At 53.5% G+C, this 19,426-nt stretch overlaps 1 protein-coding gene across 6 annotated transcripts in view; it reads right to left on the reverse strand.

Moving 5' to 3' along the window:
- RBPMS2 (RNA binding protein, mRNA processing factor 2) overlaps positions 1-15,890 on the reverse strand; it is a 40,885-nt gene extending 24,995 nt beyond the window's left edge. For 2 of the 6 annotated variants that reach the window (XM_015142468.3, XM_077939571.1), the window contains exon 1: positions 15,322-15,881. In XM_015142468.3, coding sequence (XP_014997954.1) covers positions 15,322-15,408 — 87 coding nt within the window. In that variant the 5' untranslated portion in view covers positions 15,409-15,881. Of the gene's footprint in view, positions 1-15,321 lie in introns of all 6 variants that reach the window. The other 4 variants (XR_013395663.1, XM_077939570.1, XM_077939572.1 and 1 more) reach the window with 4 other exon arrangements.
- Positions 15,891-19,426: the final 3,536 nt, after the last annotated feature.

Here is a 19,426-nt window from a genome sequence, read left to right on the forward strand (position 1 = left end):
CCTCCTGCAATCCCAAAGTGACTCATGCCTATAGTCCCAAAGTGCTGGGATTACAGGCGTGAGTCACTGCACCTGGCCTGGCCTTCGGCTCATGAGCACAGAGGACAGACACAGTATCTTGCAAAAGGTTGGGGTAGGTGTGATGGTGGCGGTGGCAGGGGAGTGGGGGGTGGTCCCACTGGATGATGCCATGGTGAGTCCTTCATGGTTACAGGCCAACGACAAGACTGAATGACAGACTGCCAACTCCCACAGCTGAGTGTGAGTGGCCTTGTGCCCCACTAGCTGCAGGGAGGTTGGGGGTGGGTGGCTGGAGCAGGGCCCAGCCATCCCTACCAGCCCAGACCACAGAGCACATGAGCTGCAGCCTACATTTCTAAGTTTACGGTTTTCCTGTTATAAAGACACTGAACAGGTTTTTAGAATTTGCTGCCATCATCGTCACACCCAGATCCGATCTGGCTCCCCCAAGGGAAAGAGACCCCATTGAGAACCAGGACACTGCACTCAGGGTCCAGCTCAGAAGACACCCGCTGACAAGACTTCAAACAAAACACAAAGAACCTCAAAACAACGTCAGGAAACCCAGGTTGAAGACCCAGCCCTGTCACCGGCCATGGCAGGTGGCTTTGTGGCCTTCTCTCGTCAGCCTCAGCTACAGGAGAGGAGACTTGCCTCAGGTCCCGTCACACACTGACACTCCATGACACCGGGCATTTTAAAGGGCAGTAGAAGAACATGACCGAGTCTCGGATAAGACTCAGTCACTGGGCCGGGCGCGGTGGCTCACGCCTGTAATCCCAGCACTTTGGGAGGCCGAGACGGGTGGATCACGAGGTCAGGAGATCGAGACCATCCTGGCTAACCCGGTGAAACCCCGTCTCTACTAAAAAATATAAAAAAACTAGCCGGGCGAGGTGGCGGGCGCCTGTAGTCCCAGCTACTCCGGAGGCTGAGGCAGGAGAATGGCGTGAACCCGGGAGGCGGAGCTTGCAGTGAGCTGAGATCCGGCCACTGCACTCCAGCCTGGGTGACAGAGCGAGACTCCGTCTCAAAAAAAAAAAAAAAAAAAAAAAAAAAAGACTCAGTCACTGTCCTCCATCTGCTCAGAGCTTCAGTGACTCCTTCTGCCCACAAGAAGGTAAAGAAGTGGTGTGAACAAAGAGAAGGGGACAGAGCTGGAAGTCAGGAGCCAGCTCGGGGCCCTAGACCAAGCTGGGCCTGGGAGCTTGAGGGGCGTCTCTGCAGAGCCAATGTTAGGGCTGCTGAACAGAAACCTCAGGGCAGGCCGGGCGCGGTGGCTCAAGCCTGTAATCCCAGCACTTTGGGAGGCCGAGGCGGGCGGATCACAAGGTCAGGAGATCGAGACCACAGTGAAACCCCGTCTCTACTAAAAATACAAAAAATTAGCCGGGCGCGGTGGCGGGCGCCTGTAGTCCCAGCCACTCAGGAGGCTGAGGCAGGAGAATGGCGGGAACCCGGGAGGCGGAGCTTGCAGTGAGCCGAGATCGCGCCACTGCACTCCAGCCTGGGCAACAGCGTGAGACTCCGTCTCAAAAAAAAAAAAAAAAAAAAAGAAACCTCAGGGCAGTCACACCCTTGGTGTGGTCTTGGTCGCCATGGTGGGTGTGGGGTGGGGTGGGAGTGTTTTGGGGAATTGGGTCCTGCCTGGGTCCCGCGCTTAGGCTTGGCACCAGCAGGTTGCTCTTCGCCTCCCACAGGAAAGAAGGCCCTCTGAGTATGGCCACTTGACGTGAGGTGGATGGAATGTGGCGACATGGCCCGCAGACCCAGGACTTATAAGGCTCTGAATAACGACACAGGGGAAGACAGCAAGCAGCACACAGCCAAACACTGGATGTGAACCTAGATCCACACACTTCACAACATGTTTCCCATGCTTCCTGCAAGGAGCTCTGAGGTGGCTCAGCTACCCAGGCAAGGACCATGCCCAGATCCCCTTCCAAGAAGCCCCCATCTAGAGGATACTTGGCCCCGGAGTTTACCAGTGTCACCACAGCCTGACCTAGTATAGTAAGGACAAGTCCCAGGTTCAGGTGGGATCTGGTGTTCTGCCTGCCCCTGCTATCCTAACTCTTGCCCCAAATTCCATGTTATCAGGGCTTGCCTATAAGGCCCCATCCTGAGCTGCACCTTGTAGTTTCATTCCTTTACACAAACCATCAGCAGGCAAAGCTCACAGTCCTTTGAGCAACAGGTAGAACAGGTATGGGGTCCCCATTTTACAGATGCAGAGATTAGTTCAGGAATCAGGTGCCTGGCTGGCCAGTGGCAGAGCTGAGGCTCAAGTCCAAGTTGTCTGAAAAGTTTGGGGCTCTTCCCCATAATGTGTGATGTGTCCTAGACTTCCAACTGTGTGTGTGTGTAGGGGCTGGGGAAACAGAGACTAGGGGGAACTGAGCCAGGGTGAAAAGTTCTCTCAAAGGAGGGACAGGGCTGGGCATCTTTAAGGCGGCTTCAGACCTCATTCTCCAAGCCACTTCCAGCCCCAGGAAGAGAAGGCTTAATGTCGCAGGAACACACCTGGTCAAAGCGTGTCGTGTGCACTTCACCTACACCTCATTTAGGGAACTAGACCAAACAGAGAATGAGCTGTGCTTGCAAACTTGGTGTCAGGGCAGGCTGGCTGAAGCAAGCTTTCCATCAGGCTTCAGACAGAGCCAGGGGCCAGGACTTGGCTTTCGGAGGCAAAGTTCACTGGGCACCCCGGCATGGAAGCCTCCCAGGCCCACCCACCTCCTGCAGCCTTCTTGGTGTTGTGTGGCCAGCTAACACGGATCTACTGCCTGCCTGTGTGCCTGGCAAGGGTTGCAGTTGCCACCACTGCCATACAATACCTCACAGAAGGGACTAGATTTAAGGCATTGGGCTAGAGGACTCCTACACCCCTCACTGCCAGCTCCTAAATCAATACCTCCAAAAAAAGCATATGATGCTATGCTGGCATGAACACACGGCCCCGAGCCCACCACACCTAGCCCATCACTTGACAAAGGCAAATGAAACCTGACAGGAGAGATGTTTCCTAACATGATGCTCCTGTCAGGAGAATGTTTCTGTTCAGAGGTAGAAGCTGCTTCTGCAACCTGCATTCTGGTTTGCAGCTCCCTGCCACAAACATAGTAGGACCCTCCATCGCAAGCTGTGCCTGGATATGGCCATGACTGTACATCAAGAACAAGAGGCCGGGCGCGGTGGCTCACGCCTGTAATCCCAACACTTTGGGAGGCCGAAGCGGGCGGATCACGAGGTCAAGAGATCAAGACCATCCTGGCTAACACAGTGAAACCCCATCTCTACTAAAAAAATATAAAAAATTAGCTGGGCGTGGTGGCGGGCACCTATAGTCCCAGCTACTCGGGAGGCTGAGGCAGGAGAACGGCGTGAACCCGGGAGGTGGAGCTGACAGTGAGCTGAGACGGTGCTACTGCACTCCAGCCTGGGTAACAAAGAGAGACTCCATTTCAAAAAAAAAAAAAACAAAAAAAACAAACAAAAAAAACAAGAACTGGCCAGGTGCAGTGGCTCACACCTGTAATCCCAGCACTTTGGGAGGCCAAGGTGGGTGGATCGCCTGAGGACAGGAGTTTGAGACCAGCCTGGCCAACATGGTGAAACCCCGTCTCTACTAAAAATAAAAAAAATTAGCCAGGCATGGCGACGTGCGCCTGTAATCGCAGCTACTCGGGAGGCTGAGGCAGGAGAATTGCTTGAAGCAGGGAGGTGGAGGTTGCAGTGAGCCGAGATCGGGCCACTACACTCCAGCCTGGGTGACAGAGCGAGACTCCGTCTCAAAAAAAAAAAAAAAAAAAAAACATTAGCCAGGGGCCGGGCATGGTGGCTCACTCCTGTAATCCCAGCGCTTTGGGAGGCCGAGGCGGGCAGATCAGGAGGTCAGGAAATCAAGACCATCCTGGTCAACATGCGGAAACCCCGTCTCTACTAAAAATACAAAAATTGGCCAGGGGCGGTGGCTCACGCCTGTAATCCCAGCACTTTGGGAGGCCAAGATGGGAGGATCACGAGGTCAGGAGATTGAGACCATCCGGGCTAACATGGTGAAACCCCATCTCTACTAAAAATTTAAAAAAATTAGCTGGGCGTGGTGGCGGGCGCCTGTAGTCCCAACTACTCGGGAGGCTGAGGCAGGAGAATGGCATGAACCCACAAAGGGGGAGGTTGCAGTGAGCTGAGATTGCGCCACTGCACTCCAGCCTAGGCAACAGAGCAAGATTCCGTCTCAAAAAAAAAAAAAAGAAAAATACAAAAATTAGCCAGGCGTGTTGGTGTGCACCTGTAGTCCCAGCTACTGTAAAATCCCTTGAACCCAGGAGGTGGAGGTTGTAGTGAGACGAGATCACACCACTGCACTCCAGCCTGGTGACAGAACAAGACTCCATCTCAAAAAAAAAAAAAAAAAAAAGAATTAGCCAGGCATGTGGCGTGTACCAGTGATCTCAGCTACTCAGGATGCTGAAGCTAGGGGACTGCTTGAGCCCAGGACTCGAGGCTACATTGAGCCATAATCATGCCACTACACTCCAGCCTGGACAATGAAGCAAGATCCTGTGTCAGGAAAAAGAAAAAAAGGACCAGTCTAGGCAAAAGTTGGAAGGTGCAGAGCCTTTTCATCAACAGTTCTTCAAAAATGGGCCAGGCGCAGGGGCTCACGCCTGTAATCTCAGCGCTCTGGGAGGCCGAGGTGGGTGGATTACTAGGTCAGGAGTTCAAGACCAGCCTAGCCAACATGGCAAAATTCTATCTCTACTAAAAACACAAAAAATTAGCCAGATCGTTTCTCTGCCTTTTGGCTAAGATTAAGTGTGAAAAATTAGCTGCGTGTGGTGGTAGGTGCCTGTAATCCCAGCTACTCAGGAGGCTAAAGCAGGAGAATCGCTTGAACCCGCGAGGCAGAGGTTGCAGTGAGCTAAGACTGAGCCACTGCACTCCAGCCTGGCAACAGAACAAGACTCCGTCTCAAAAAACAAAAAAGAAATGGTCTCAGCTCCTATGCCAGTATCCTCTCCTAGTTCCCCGCCCCCACCTGCACTAAAAGCGTAAGATAGTTGGGGAGGGGGAGGTCAGTTAACCACAAAGAAGGGCTAAGTACTCCAGACTTCTGCCATGGCCTGGTCCAAGTCAGGCCCTGCCCGTCCTCCCTGGAGGTTGGAGGCGGCCTTGATAGCTTGTGACAGTCAAGAGCCTCTGCTCAGTTGGCCGTGAGTGATTGACAGCCAAGGCAGATGGGCCTAGGCAAACGCTCCCACCACGCCCAGGCTCTGCTGCACTCCAGAGGCCTCCAACGCTGATACAGCCACCAGTGCACTCTTCAGGAAGGGAAGGCCCAACAATCCTGCCACCTGTCTAGTGTTGGCACGTATCAGAGGTAACCATACTCTCTCCATCAAAGGGTGGAATGCAGGAAGCAGCAGAATACAAGGAGGCCAAGCCGGTGCCTGGGCAGGCAGTGGACGGGTTCTGGCATATGAAGCCTCATGGGTTGCCCACAGTTCCCACTTAATGGTGGCATTTTTTTTTTTTTTTGAGATGGAGTCTCACTCTGTTGCCCAGGCTGGAGTGCAGTGGCACAATCTCAGCTCACTGCAAACTCCGCCTCCTGGGTTCCCTCCATTCTCCTGCCTCAGCTTCCCAAGTAGCTGGGACTACAAGCACCTGTCACCATGCCCGGCTAATTTTTTTTTTCTTTTTTTCGTATTTTTAGTAGAGATGGAGTTTCACCATGTCAGCCAAGATGATCTTGATCTCCTGACCTCGTGATCCACCCACTTCGGCCTCCCAAAGTTCTGGGATTACAGGTGTGAGCCACTGTGCCTGGCCTGTTTTTGTTTTTTGAGACCAAGTCTCACTCTGTCGCCTCTCAGCTCACTGCAACCTCCGCCTCCCAAGTTTAAGCAATTCTCCTGCCTCGGTCTCCTGAGTAGCTGGGATTACAGGTGTGCACCACCATACCCGGCTAATTTTTGTATTTTTAATAGGGACAGGGTTTCACCACGTTGCCCAGGCTGCTCTCGAACTCCTGGGCTCAAGTGATCTGCCCATCTCAGTCTCCTAAAGTGCTGGAATTACAGGCGTGAGCCACCGTGTTTTTTTTGTTTTTTACTTTTTTTGTTTGTTTGTTTAAGACAGGGTCTCGGCCGGGCGCGGTGGCTCAAGCCTGTAATCCCAGCACTTTGGGAGGCCGAGACGGGCGGATCACGAGGTCAGGAGATCGAGACCATCCTGGCTAACACAATGAAACCCCGTCTCTACTAAAAAATACAAAAAACTAGCCGGGCGAGGTGGCGGGTGCCTGTACTCCCAGCTACTCGGGAGGCTGAGGCAGGAGAATGGCGTGAACCCGGGAGGCGGAGCTTGCAGTGAGCTGAGATCCGGCCACTGCACTCCAGCCTGGGCGACAGAGCGAGACTCCGTCTCAAAAAAAAAAAAAAAAAAAAAAAAAAAGACAGGGTCTCTCGCTCTATCATCCAGGCTCAAGTGCAGTGGTGGGATAGTGGCTCATTGCAGCCTCGACTTCCCGGGCTCAAGCGATCCTCCCACCTCAGCCTCCTGAGAGGCTAAGACTACAGGCGTGTGCCAACATGCCCAGCTAGGCAGCATCGTTTCTGAAGTGTAGGGGACAGGTTCTGCCCCACTGCCTCATTATTTTGCCAGAGGCATGTGGATCCTTCTGGGGCAGCCATGGGTGGATGACAGAGGAAGTGACATGACACCAGATGCTGCTGCCCATAACCAATGCCAGAGCAGATCCAGTACCCAGCTCTGTAGTTCAGTTCTGGGTAATCTTGGACCAGGAGCTCAGCACTCAGGGCAGGTGGGACTCACTCTGCCTCCAGTTCTCAGGAGTGTCCTGAGGACCCATGGGATAAAAGGGTTGAGAGCATGAGAGCCAAGCAAAGGCTCAGCATCCACAAGCCATGGCTTCCTCTACTTACAGCACTTGTCAGTCCCACCCTGGACATGGGGAGGAGAGGAAGCCAGCATGTCCCAGCCTTGAGTGGGATTTTTTTTTTTTCTTTTGAGACAAGGTCTCGCTCTGTCACCGAGGCTGGAGTGCAGTGTGGCATAATCTCAGCTCACTGCAACCCCTGCCTCCCAGGTTCAAGCCATTCTCCCACCTCAGCCTCCTGAGTAGCTGGGACTACAGGCATGCACCACCACACCCAGCTAATTTTTTGTTTTTGTAAGGACGGGGTTTAATCACGTTGCCCAAGCTGGTCTTGAACTCCTGGGCTCAAGTGATCCTCCTGCCTTGGCCTCTTAAAATGCAGGGGATTACAGGCATGAGTCAAAGTACCTGGCTGGCCTCCGTGAGTGGGATACAAGCCGGTTCTCTCTGGGGCAGACTAAACAGGCTGCCCATATGTGGAAAAGAAAGAGACAAGGAGACACAAAAGAATGCCCCCCAGAATATCAGCCAAATGGCTCTTTAGAGCAAGAATCATTTCTTTAGTTAAAATGCCCAAAGCAAAGGGTAGTGGAGGACTATGTGAAAGCAGTCACCCCCAGGTACAGGAAATAAGGAAGCGTGCCATTTGTAGAGAATTTAAAATAAAACTGCTTGGGCTTGGCAACTCACATCTGTATTTCCAGCAGTTTGGGAGGCAAGGCAGGACAATCACTTGAGGCCACAAGTTCGAGACCAGCCTGGGCAGCAAAGCAGACACTGTCTTTATAAAAAATTAAAAGGGGCCAGGTGCAGTGACTCACACCTATAACACAACACTTTAGAAGGCCAAGGAAGACGGATCACCTAAGGTCAGGAGTTCGAGACCAGCCTGCCAACATGGTGAAACCTCATCTCTACTAAAAATACAAAACTTAGACGGGTGTGGTGGCAGGTGCCTATAATCCCAGCTATTCGGGAGTATGAGGCAGGAGAATCACTTGAACCCGAGAGGCGGAGATTGCAGTGAGCTGAGATCGTGCCACTGCACTCCAGCCTGGGCAACGAAGCAAGACTCTATCTCGGGGGGGAAAAAAAAATTAGCCGGGCATGGTGCTTGTAGTCCCACCTACTAGGGAGGCTGAGGTGGGAAGATCATTTGAGCCCAGGAGATCGAGGCTGCAGTGAGCTATGATCATGCCACCGCACTCCAGCCTGGGCGACAACGAGACCCCATTTATTTTATTTTTTTTTTTTTAATTTATTTTTATTTATTTATTTTTTTGAGACGGAGTCTCGCTCTGTCGCCCAGGCTGGAGTGCAGTGGCGCGAGTTTGGCTCACTTCAAGCTCCGCTTCCCGGGTTCACGCCATTCTCCCGCCTCAGCCTCCAGAGTAGCTGGGACTACATGCACCCGCCACCACGCCCGGCTAATTTCTTTTTTTGTATTTTTAGTAGAGACGGGGTTTCACCGTGTTAGCCAGGATGGTCTGGATCTCTTGACTTCGTGATCCACCCGCCTTGGCCTCCCAAAGTGCTGGGATTATAGGCATGAACCACTGCAACTGGCCGAGACCCCATTTACTAAAAAAAGAATTTAAGGCCGGGTGCCGTGGATCATGTCTGTAATCCCAGCACTTTGGGAGACCAAGGAGGGTGGATCACGAGGTCAGGAGTTTGAGACCAGCCTGACCAACGTGGTGAAACCCTGCCTCTGCTCAAAAAAAAAATACTCATCCTGGCTAACATGATGAAACCACGTCTCTACTAAAAAATACAAACAGGCCAGGCGCAGTGGCTCACGCCTGTAATCCCAGCACTTTGGGAGGCCGAGACGGGCGGATCACGAGGTCAGGAGATCAAAACCATTCTGGCTAACACGGTGAAACCTCGTCTCTACTAAAAATGCAAAAAATTAGCCGGGCGTGGTGGTGGGCACCTGTAGTCCCAGCTACTTGGGAGGCTGAGGCAGGAGAATGGTGTGAACCCGGGAGGCAGAGCTTGCAGTGAGCCGAGATCGCGCCACTGCACTCCAGCCTGGGTGACAGAGCAAGACTCCGTCTCAAAAAAAAAAATACAAACAATTAGCCAGGCGTGGCAGCGGGCACCTATAGTCCCAGCTACTAGGGAGGCTGAGGCAGGAGAATGGCATGAACCTGGGAGGCGGAGCTTGCAGTGAGCTGAGATCGCACCACTGCACTCCAGCCTGGGAGACAGAGCGAGATTCCATCTCAAAAAATAAATAAATAAATAATAAAAATAAAAAATAAAATAAAACTGGCTTGGTTTATTATCTTCGTGCAACGACAACTCTAAAGAGTATCTGTGCCATCCTGGCTAACACGGTGAAACCCCGTCTCTACTAAGAAATACAAAAAACTAGCCGGGCGAGGTGGCAGGCGCCTGTAGTCCCAGCTACTCGGGAGGCTGAGGCCGGAGAATGGCGTGAACCCGGGAGGCGGAGCTTGCAGTGAGCTGAGATCCGGCCACTGCACTCCAGCCTGGGCTACAGAGCGAGACTCCGTCTCCAAAAAAAAAAAAAAAAAAAAAAAAAAAAAGAGTATCTGTGATAAAAGGCTCCTCCTCGCAGGGGCTGACAGCCCCCATCACCCGTCTTGGGATGCCACCAACAACCCAAAGGAAACTAGTCCGGAGTCAGTCTCTGGGTTTCTGGTTGGCATCACCCAAAACTCAGCTGTTAGAAACTTTAGTTGCAGATACCTGGCTGGGCATGCTGGCTCACACCTGTAATCCCAGCACTTTGGGAGGCCGACGTGGACCAATCATGAGGTCAAGAGTTCGAGACCAGCCTGACCAACACAGTGAAACCCCATCTCTACTAAAAATACAAAAATTAGCTGGGTGTAGTGGTGCACGACTATAATCCCAGCTACTCAGGAGGCTGGGGCAGGAGAATCACTTGAACCGGGAGGCGGAGGTTGCAGTGAGCCCAGATCGTACCACTGCATTCCAGCCTGGGTGACAGGGCAAGACTCCATCTCAAAAAAAAAGAAAATTGCAGATACCTTTTCTCCCCCACCTTCAAGTCTCACCAAAATCCCTAATATAAAACACAATAGCAGGTATACTGGATGGTTAAGAGTAAACTCTGGGTTCAAATCCCAACCTCCCCACTTAATAGCTACAAGAAAGTTATTTAACCTCTCTGTGCCTCACTTTCCTCATTTATGAAATGGTGATAATAATGTAAGTACTTCATAATACTCTTACAAAGATTAAATTAAGAGTTAAAATGGTGCAGTACATATAACAATGCCTGGCATAAATACAATATACAGGTTCACTATTATTAGTACAGCCTCTCCCTTAGATTACTTAGGCAGAGGGGACACATCCATGATAACTCCCAGGGAGGAGGGGAACCTGACCTCCTACTGCTATCTGCCTGGCCCTTCTTCTAGGTGAGTGTCCAGAAACAGAGAAGCCTCGCTTCCCTCATATTCAAAAAAAGCCGCAGACCAAGATGTCCCAGACGCTTTCAAATGCTATTGATGTTAAAGAAAAGGGAGGTGCCCAAATAGCACACTGGATCTAGGAATTACCTCGCAATCATCTAGAGTGCCTTTCCCCCACCTCCCACGCCCCCCTCCCTGTTCCATCCACACAAGTCTAAGCACCTGTTCACCCACATCTCAGGGAGGGCTGACCTCAAGGCACCCAATGGTCCCAGGGCCCTGGCTGCTGCCTGACACCCCTCTGAGGACACATGATGGGCTCTAGGGTACCAGGCCTGTAAGAAGCAGGCCTGTCCCAGACACACTGGGATGAGGTGGAGGGAAGGGCCAAGCCCCTCAGGTCAAACTGTAGTCCCCTTAGCTGCCATTAACCCCTGCCTTTCTATAGCTTACCGTTAAGCTGGCAAAAACTTTTTTAACTCTTAGAAACTTATATCCTCCCTCAACCCAATAGTATAAATACCACTCTCCCTCTTCCAGGGTGCCTCCTAGTTAAAAATTACTCTAACAATCTCCAAACTCATCAAGTTGTATACACTAAACATACAGCCTTATATATGCCAATCATACCTCAAAAAAGCGGTTTTTAAAAATTACTATAACTTGGCCAGGCGCGGTGGCTCACGCCTGTAATTCCAACACTTTGGGAGGCCGAGGCGGGCGGATCACGAGGTCAGGAGATGGAGACCATCCTGGCTAACACGATGAAACCTCGTCTCTACTAAAAATACAAAAAAATTAGCCGGGCATGGTGGCGGGCACCTGTAGCCCCAGCATCTCGGGAGGCTGAGGCAGGAGAATGGCGTGAACCTGGGAGATAGCAGAGCATCTCGGGAGGCTGAGGCAGGAGAATGGCGTGAACCTGGGAGGTAGCGGAGCTTGCAGTGAGCGGCGATTGCGCCACTGTACTCTAGCCTGGGCGACAGAGCAAGACTCCATCTCAAAAAAAGAAAAAAAAATTACTATAACTTAATATCACCTTGTACCGTTAGTTGTCCCTCGATATTTGAGGGAGACTGGTTCCAGGGTTCCCCCTTGGATATCAAAATCTCCCGATGTTCAAGTCCCTTATATAAAACATGTATATAACCTATGCACAGGCCGGGCACAGTGGCTCATGTCTGTAATCTCAGCACTTTGGGAGGCCAAGCTGGGTGGACCACCTGAGGTCAGGAGTCAAAGACCAGCCTGGCCAACATGGTGAAACCCCATCTCTACTAAGAATACAAAAATTAGCCAGGCATGGTGGTGTGCACTTGCAATCCTGGAGGCTGAGGCAGGAGAATCACTTGAACCTGGGAGGAGGAGGTTGCAGTGAGCCGAGATCGTACCACTGCACTCCAACCTGGGCAACAGAGTCTGTCTCAAAAACAAAAAAAAGGATGGGCACGGTGGCTCAGGCCTGTAATCCCAGAACTTTGGGAGGCTGAGGTGGGCAGATCACCTGAGGTCAGGAGTTCAAGACCAGCCTGGCCAATATGGTGAAATTCCGTCTCTACTAAAAAAACAAAAATTACCCAGGTATGGTGGCGGGCGCCTGGAATCCCAGCTACTAGGGAGGCTGAGGCAGGAGAATTTCTTGAACCTGGGAGGCGGAGGTTGCAGTGAGCTGAGATCGCGCCATTGCACTCCAGCCTGGGTGACAAGTGAAACTCCCCTTCAAAAAAATTTAAAAAAAGAAAAATCTATGCACATTTTCTGGATACTTTAACTCATCTCTAGATTACTCACAATACCTAATACAATGTGAATGCTATGTAAATAGTTGTTATATTTATTTGTATTATTTTTGATTATTGTATTTTTTATCTACAACTGGATTTGTGGATGGGGAACTCATAGATACAGAAGGCCAACAGGAAGCAAGGTCTCCACTTTCAAAATAAAAATCACATTTACCCCTCCTCAGAGACACGGTAACTACCCAGTTATCCCTTGAGAATCACTAAGACAGGACATGTTTAGGTCGGAAGTTTGGCAGCACTGACACAGCCTGCCCTGGGCAGGTTCATGTACTGTATTACCTCACATGGTCTCCAGCTCCAGCCAAGACTTACCTGCAGGACAGCGGAGCGTCTAGATTGGGAGGGATATTCAGCTCCTCCCCTTAATTCCCTACTGCCCTCCTTAGCTTTCAAAGGGTATCAAAGCTCTGAACACATCTTCCCAAGTGGCAGGAAAATGCCAATTTTCCCATAATCCCACAGTCATTACTGCCCTAAACCCAAACTCTCATTATGGCTGCATTGCCTGATATTGCTGCAATATAGCAAACTCCAGGTAGTCACCCAAACAAGCCATGTGGTTACACAAACCTACCCCCTCACTTACACATGTGACCCCCTCCTCTTGGAATGCCTTTTCCACCCCCCCAGGTCTAACCTGGCTCCTCCTACTCACTCACATGTCTGTGAAGGCTGACCTCTAATCTCTCAGGAGCACCATGGTACCATGTGCTGACTGCCTTTATTTTATCTACCATTGCATTTCACATACCACCACTTCCTGGCAAGTCCTTCTCACCTCCTAGGCTGAGAATTATTCCCTTGTATCCTTAACCCCTGGGTCCAGAAAGAGAACTTAATGGGTATGACATGGATAAAGCCTATAGGTAAGGCAGGCAAGCAGGCAGAGTTAAGGCTATCCAAAGCAGTTCAGGACAGGCAGCCCCACTGATAACTCCCAGAACCATGAAAATACACTCCCTTCTCCAGTGACCCAGCACCTCTAGGAATTGAGGTCTTATGGTGTGCAGCAGCATTCCTTGGTTTCCTGGGCTTGCTCTCGCTAGTCTCCAATAGTTGACTGGGAAGAGCCTGCCTGAGTCAGCCATGGGAGTAAACCACCACTGCTAACATTGATTCTCCAGATGGTGGCTCTTAGGGGTTGCAGAACTGACTGCCTAGGGAGCATCTAAACTACAGGGAGGATTCCAGTTCCAGCCTACACCACCAATCCAAGATGGAGCCACCAGCAGAGGAGCTCATGGCCCACTATTCAGAAGACTAGGCCAGGGCTTGGGCGACAACCCTTTCCCTTACCAGACCAGACAGACACTGGGCTCCAGGAGACCCTCAGAACCCTTCGTTTTGGACCTCTGCTAAATGCGAGCCCACCATGCCCTTTCGCAAGTGCATTCACTTTAAACCACCATAGGGCCGCAGGCCATCTCAATCCCCAAGGAGAAATGGTAGGGATTTCACTTTTTGAAGATCCTGCCCTCTTTCCCAGAAAAGGTACTTAGAAAGGAGTGGCTAAAACCTCAAACGTTTTTTTCAAGACTTTAGAATGGCCACATGGGTCACCCTTCTCACCCAACAGCAGTGGGTCTGAGAGTTTGTCCAGTTACTGCCTCTTGGGCAGTGTGAAGTCCCCACTGAAGTCGACCCTTTAGCAGAAGTGGGGTTCTGGGTCCCCACCCAGCTTCATAAGAGACATGCTCTCCCCCAGTTTCAGCCCATGGCAGGGGGCCAAGCAGAGACTCCAAGTATGCTAGCAACCCTGTCACCCTCCTCAACTGTCAAGGGAGATTCTGAACAGCCAGGTAGAGTCAGGATGGGGGCAAGATCCCCAAAGCCAAGGGCCGGTTGGCATCAAGGTACAAGGAGGGCAAGGCGGAGCCCAAACAAACCCACCACACTCAAACCATTAGCGGACAGATGTCACAGCTGTATATTCTTCCCTTCCCCTTCCGCCAAAAAGTGGGGATCCAGACCTAGATTCTCATCGACTGGGGCTAGCTGAAGGTCTCTGAATTGCCGAGTGGGAGCCGGCGGCGCTTAGCCCAGCCCAGCCAAGGACCACCGGCGCCATTCTGCACCAACCCCTCAGCACAAGGGGAGGAGGCAACACCAGTCCACACCAGGGGCTCTGCGGTTTTTCCCCCAGGCCAAGGGGAAGGACGCCCAAGGTGGATAACCAGCCTTTGGTTTCCTGGGCGAGAACACGCCAGGGCAGGGGCAGGAAGGGTCTCTCACCCCTGGAATGACGCAGCAGAGGCCAGAGGCCCTGCGAAGCCTGTCCCCTTTCACTCCAGTTCTTGTCTCCGGCAGCCTAGCTCCTCGTCCCTCTTCACTGATAGCTTTGAGGCTTTTATCCAGCACCCCACCCCGCACACACATCCTCCTACCATCCATTAACCACCCAGCTGCTGGCAGTTCCACGGAGCCGCCTCACACTCCCTCCCTTTCGCACATGGCCGGTGGACGACATGATCTCGCCCCTCCTGGCAGGATCCCACCCAGGCCAGCTTTGGGGTCCTGGCTTGGCTGCCAGGACAAACCCAGAGAGAAGAGAAGGAGGAACTGAGTGTCTTTAGTCATCTCCTTCCAAACTAATTAAATTGTGGGCTCACCTCTGCTAAAGCCCAGGTTCTGGGGCTGTGAAGAAAGCCCGCCCACCCCCATGACAACAGCTCGCGTGAACCGAGAAGCCGGCCAGTCGGCCGGCCCAAGCCTCCAAGGTCACGGGGAGGGGGTCAGGGTGGAAAAGGCAGTGGAGTGAGGGTGCTGCCCTCGGGCCGTGCTAATCCCGCTCAGCTCCGTGCCGCCGAGGCGCGGTCCTGGCCACGCGGGAGGTGCGTCCTCGGAGGAGGGCGGCGAGCAGGTCCGGGGTGGGGAGCCAGGGGCGCGCGGGCGGCAGGCGTGGAACGGACGCGGCGCCTCTCGCCCACTGCGGGACGCCCGGACGGCGGCCGGCGCGCGCGGCCCGCCTCAAGCCCGAGAGGGCGGGGAGACAATGCCTGTCCGGCGGGGCAGTCCAGGCCGCACGCCCCCGCCCGCGGACACGGGCCGCTCCTCCCCGGGCGAGAGGCAGCGGCGGGAAGGCGCTGGGAGCGATGGCCACCCCGGCCCCGCTCGCCCTCTCCAGAGCCCGCCTCGCGTGCGCTTCACCCGGCAAGTCCCGGGGCCACAGACCCACCTCCTCCTCCAGGGCGCCGCCGGAGCCCGCGCTGGAGCCGGTGCTGGTGCTGCCGCCGTGCTCGCCGTCCGGCTTCAGGTTGCTCATGGTGCGGGGGAGGGGGCGGCGGGAAGGAACGCGAGGGCGAGCGCGGCGCCGGCCCCGCGGGGAGTGGGAAGGGGCGCGGGGAGAGGTGCGCTCGCGGTTGCGGAGCGGGTGGCGGGGGACCCGCGGGGCGGTGAGAGGGGCAGCAGCCGCGTCGGGCCAGGGTCACATTAAGTTTGGCGGGTGCAGGAGGTGAGGAGGGGGTGCGGCGGGGGAGGCAGTGGGAGCTGGAGCGGCCGCCGCCTCCGCCTTTTCACTGCGACCGGCGAGTGCGCCCGCGGCGGCGGCGGCGGCGGCGGCGGCGGCGGGGGGCGGGCGCCAGGGGAGGGGGCGGGCGCCGGGCGGTGGCGGGGGGCGGGGGCCGGAACCGGCCTCAGCTGGGGCCCGGCCAGCCCCCTCCCCCGCCTGCCGCACGGTCTCCGGGGGAACGCGCAGCCAATCCCCACCGCCCACCACGGGCTCGCCCCGGTCCCGGCCGCGGCGCGCCGGCCTCCGGCCGGGCCTTTCCCCTCTCTCTTGCCTGGGTCAGCGCTCTCACTCTCTCCTCTTCCCCCGCTCCCTTCTCCACGGCAAGTTTTTAAACTTTGATGAACTCGCCCAGCGAACTTTCTTAAAGGGGCCGCGCGCTGCGCGCCCCAGCCCGCAGGAGGTGGAGCCCAGTGCCCGGCACCCAGCGCCCCAGTCTCTGGACGGCCCTGCCCTGGCGGCCTCGCGCTTGGGACGCCCGCAGCGAGGTTTCCGGGCCGTCGACTCCCCTTGTATTTTGACCTGCGGTTTTGGGGTGTCCAACGCACTCATTTTGCCCCCAAATCCAGTCGCCCAGACATCAGCTCCCGGGAGCCGGGTTCTGCGGATGATGGCCGGGGGAGGGGGTTGGGAGACACCTGGGCTTTGGCCGGGGCTGGGCGCTGTTTTGCTGAGTGACCTTGAGGAAATCACTTCCCCTCTCTGGCCTCAGGCTCCCAGCCCAGAGGGTGGGACTTAGGATCTCAAACTCCCTTCCCCTCCCAGTCACTATCTGAATAGGACTTAGGTGGGGAGTCGAGTGTTGGGACCCTAATGGTCATTAGATAGGGGTGCCTCGAATGACCAAGAAGGTTCTGTTGCCCACCTTGCCCTCAACACGCCTGGCTTTCGGGTCTTCTCGCTCGTCCCCTGACCTCAGTGCCCCTCACACCTTTCCCTACCTCCTATTGCGAGCCCGAAGGCTAAGGACGGATGTAGCAGCCTGGAGGCTCGGGCGGGGTCATCGTGACTCCACACCCCACCCCCGCGCAGGTCAGGGCTCGGCCTCTGGGTCGGTTTTCCTTTGTATTTGAAAACCCAGCCGATAGGGGCCGGCCCTGCAGCCGCACTAGAAACCCGCACCCACCTCGGGGGTGCCCTGGAAGCGCCGCAGCCGGCTGAGCCGTGGAAGAACTGGGTCCCTCCTCAGTGCCCCTTCTCCTGGACTCGTGCTGCGACCCCGGGGGTCCCTGCCAGGGGCGCCATCCGGCCTTAGAAGCCACTGGCGAGAAGTGAGGGGAGTCCTGCGGGACCCTGGCCCGGGTCGGGCATCGCCTAGTGTAATCTACCGCCCGACGCCTAGTTTCTGTCCTGGCTTAACCCGCCAAGCTAGGTCTTAGCAGCTAGGTTTTAGTATGGAAGCGACGCACTCGTCTGTGTACTCAGAAAAGCTGGATTTGGGCCGGGCGAGTGGCTCACTCCTGTAATCCCAACACTTTGGAAGGCCAAGGTGGGGAGATCACCTGAGGTCGGGAGATAGAGACCATCCTGGCCAACATGGTGAAACCCCATCTCTATTAAAAATACAAAAAATTAGCCGGGCATGGTGGCACATGCCTGTAATCCCAGTCACTCGGGAGGCTGAGGCAGGAGAATTGCTTGAACCCGGGAAGCGGAGGTTGGGGTGACCCGAGATTGTGCCATTGCACTCCAGCCAGGGCAACAAGAGCAAAACTCCGTCTCAAAAAAAAAAAAAAAAGAAAAAGAAAAAAGAAAAGAAAAGCTGGATTTGCAGTCACGGACTGGTTAGGATCCCAGACCGTGGACAAGTGCCTGAACCCTCAGAACCCTGTGTGTAGACCTCCTGAATTAGGGCTAGCACCACAGGATCACTGTGCTGTGGTTTAGTCTCCCCAGTAAATTGTAATCTCCATCCTGACCTGCCATCTCACAGATAAATTGAGGCCTAGAGATGGGCAATGTCTTTCCAATGACATATTCATTTCTTTAGTAAATAATTATTGAGCACCTACTGTGGGCCGGGGACCATTTTCTGCTGGTGGCAAGGCCAGGAGCACCCTGGTTTCCCATCAGCCCTGTTGCCAACACTTGGCTTAGGCCCTGGGAAGGGGGAACTGCTGCCTGCAGGAGCCAGACCTTTACCCAGAGTTTTTAAGGTGCTTCCAGCCTTTGGCATCTCCAGGTAGAACCAACCTTGGGAATCCTCAGATACCCCTACCATCCTCCACAGGCCTCAGTCCAATCTGGCTGTAGGCTTGATCACCACCCCCTCCCCTAGAATAGGTCTTCCTATCAGGTTTATCTCTAACTTTGGCCCAGGAGTACTCTTCCTCCTCCCCTTCCTCCCCTGCTCCCCCTAATCAATCCAAATCTTCCCTTCCCTCAAGATCCTGCTTTTCCCATGCTTTTTCCAGGAGAAGGAGCCTGGCCAGATTTCTGAACTCAGCCATTATATGGTTAATTTGAATTTTTTAAAGAAGAACATCTCATCTTAATTCTGGTCACCATTCTTCTCCATTCTGGTCTCCATTTTCTCCATAGATAGGAGAGCTAAGGCCCAAAAAGGTGACAAATGACACAGGGGCCACAACTGACCCCCATCACTACATTTCTTTTCTTTTCTTTTTTTTTTTTTTTTTGGCTTTTGGGGCTTTTCTTGAGATGCAGTCTTGCACTGTCTCCAGGCTGGAGTGCAGTGGCGTCATCTTGGCTCACTGCAACCTCCACTTCCTGGTTTCAAGCGATTCTCCTGCCTCAGCCTCCTGAGTAGCTGGGACTACAAGAATGCGCCACCATGCCCAGCTAACTTTTGTATTTTTAGTAGAGATGGTTTCACCATATTGGCCAGGATGATCTTGATCTCTTGACCTTGTAATCCGCCCACCTCGGCCTCCCAAAGTGCTGAGATTACAGGTGTGAGCCACCGCGCCCGGCCTTCTTTTCTTGTTTTAGAGACAAGATCTTGCTCTGTCACTCAAGCTGGAGTGCAGTGGCACTATCACAGTTCACTCCAGCCTTGAACTCCTGGGCTCAAGTGATCCTTCTACCTCAGCCTCCCAAGTAGCAATGATTACAGGTGCAATACCACGCCCAGCTAATTTTTTTTTTTTTTTTTTTTTTTCCCCAGACTGGCCTCTCATTATGTTGTTCCAAGCTGGTCTTGAACTCCCAGGCTCAAGTGATCCTCCCGCCTTGGCCTCCTAAAGTGCTGGTATTATAGGCGTGAGCCACCATACCCAGCCTGCATTTCTTAAGTTCTTCATAATTTGTAATAATTGCTTAACCCTTATTAGATTGTTATTACTTATTTAACCTGTCTCTTGTTAGATATTTGTATTATTTCTAGTTTTTTTTCTCTTTTGCCTTCATAGGCAAACTTTATATGAGGATTATTTTTTTTTCTTTGAGACGAAGTCTCGCTGTGTCACCCAGGCTTGAGTGCAGTGCATACTCCATCTCCCAGGTTCAAGCATTTCTCATGCCTCAGCCTCCTGAGTAGCTGGGATTATAGGTGCCTGCCACCACACCTACTATCACACCTGACTAATTTTTGGATTTTTAGTAGGGACAAGATTTCACCATGTTGGTCAGGCTGGTCTTGAACTCCTGGCCTCAAGTGATCTGCCCACCTCAGCCTCTCAAAGTGCTGAGATTACAGGCATGAGCCTGGCCTCTTATATGAGCATTCTTAATGCCTCAGAAAATTTCCTGTATATGACCAGCCCTTAAGCCCTTTGGAGGCAACAACTGTCTCTTCCCTCTCTGTGGACCCCTA

This window comes from Macaca mulatta, chromosome 7 (assembly GCF_049350105.2).
Source record: "Macaca mulatta isolate MMU2019108-1 chromosome 7, T2T-MMU8v2.0, whole genome shotgun sequence".
Classification (NCBI taxonomy): domain Eukaryota; kingdom Metazoa; phylum Chordata; class Mammalia; order Primates; family Cercopithecidae; genus Macaca; species Macaca mulatta.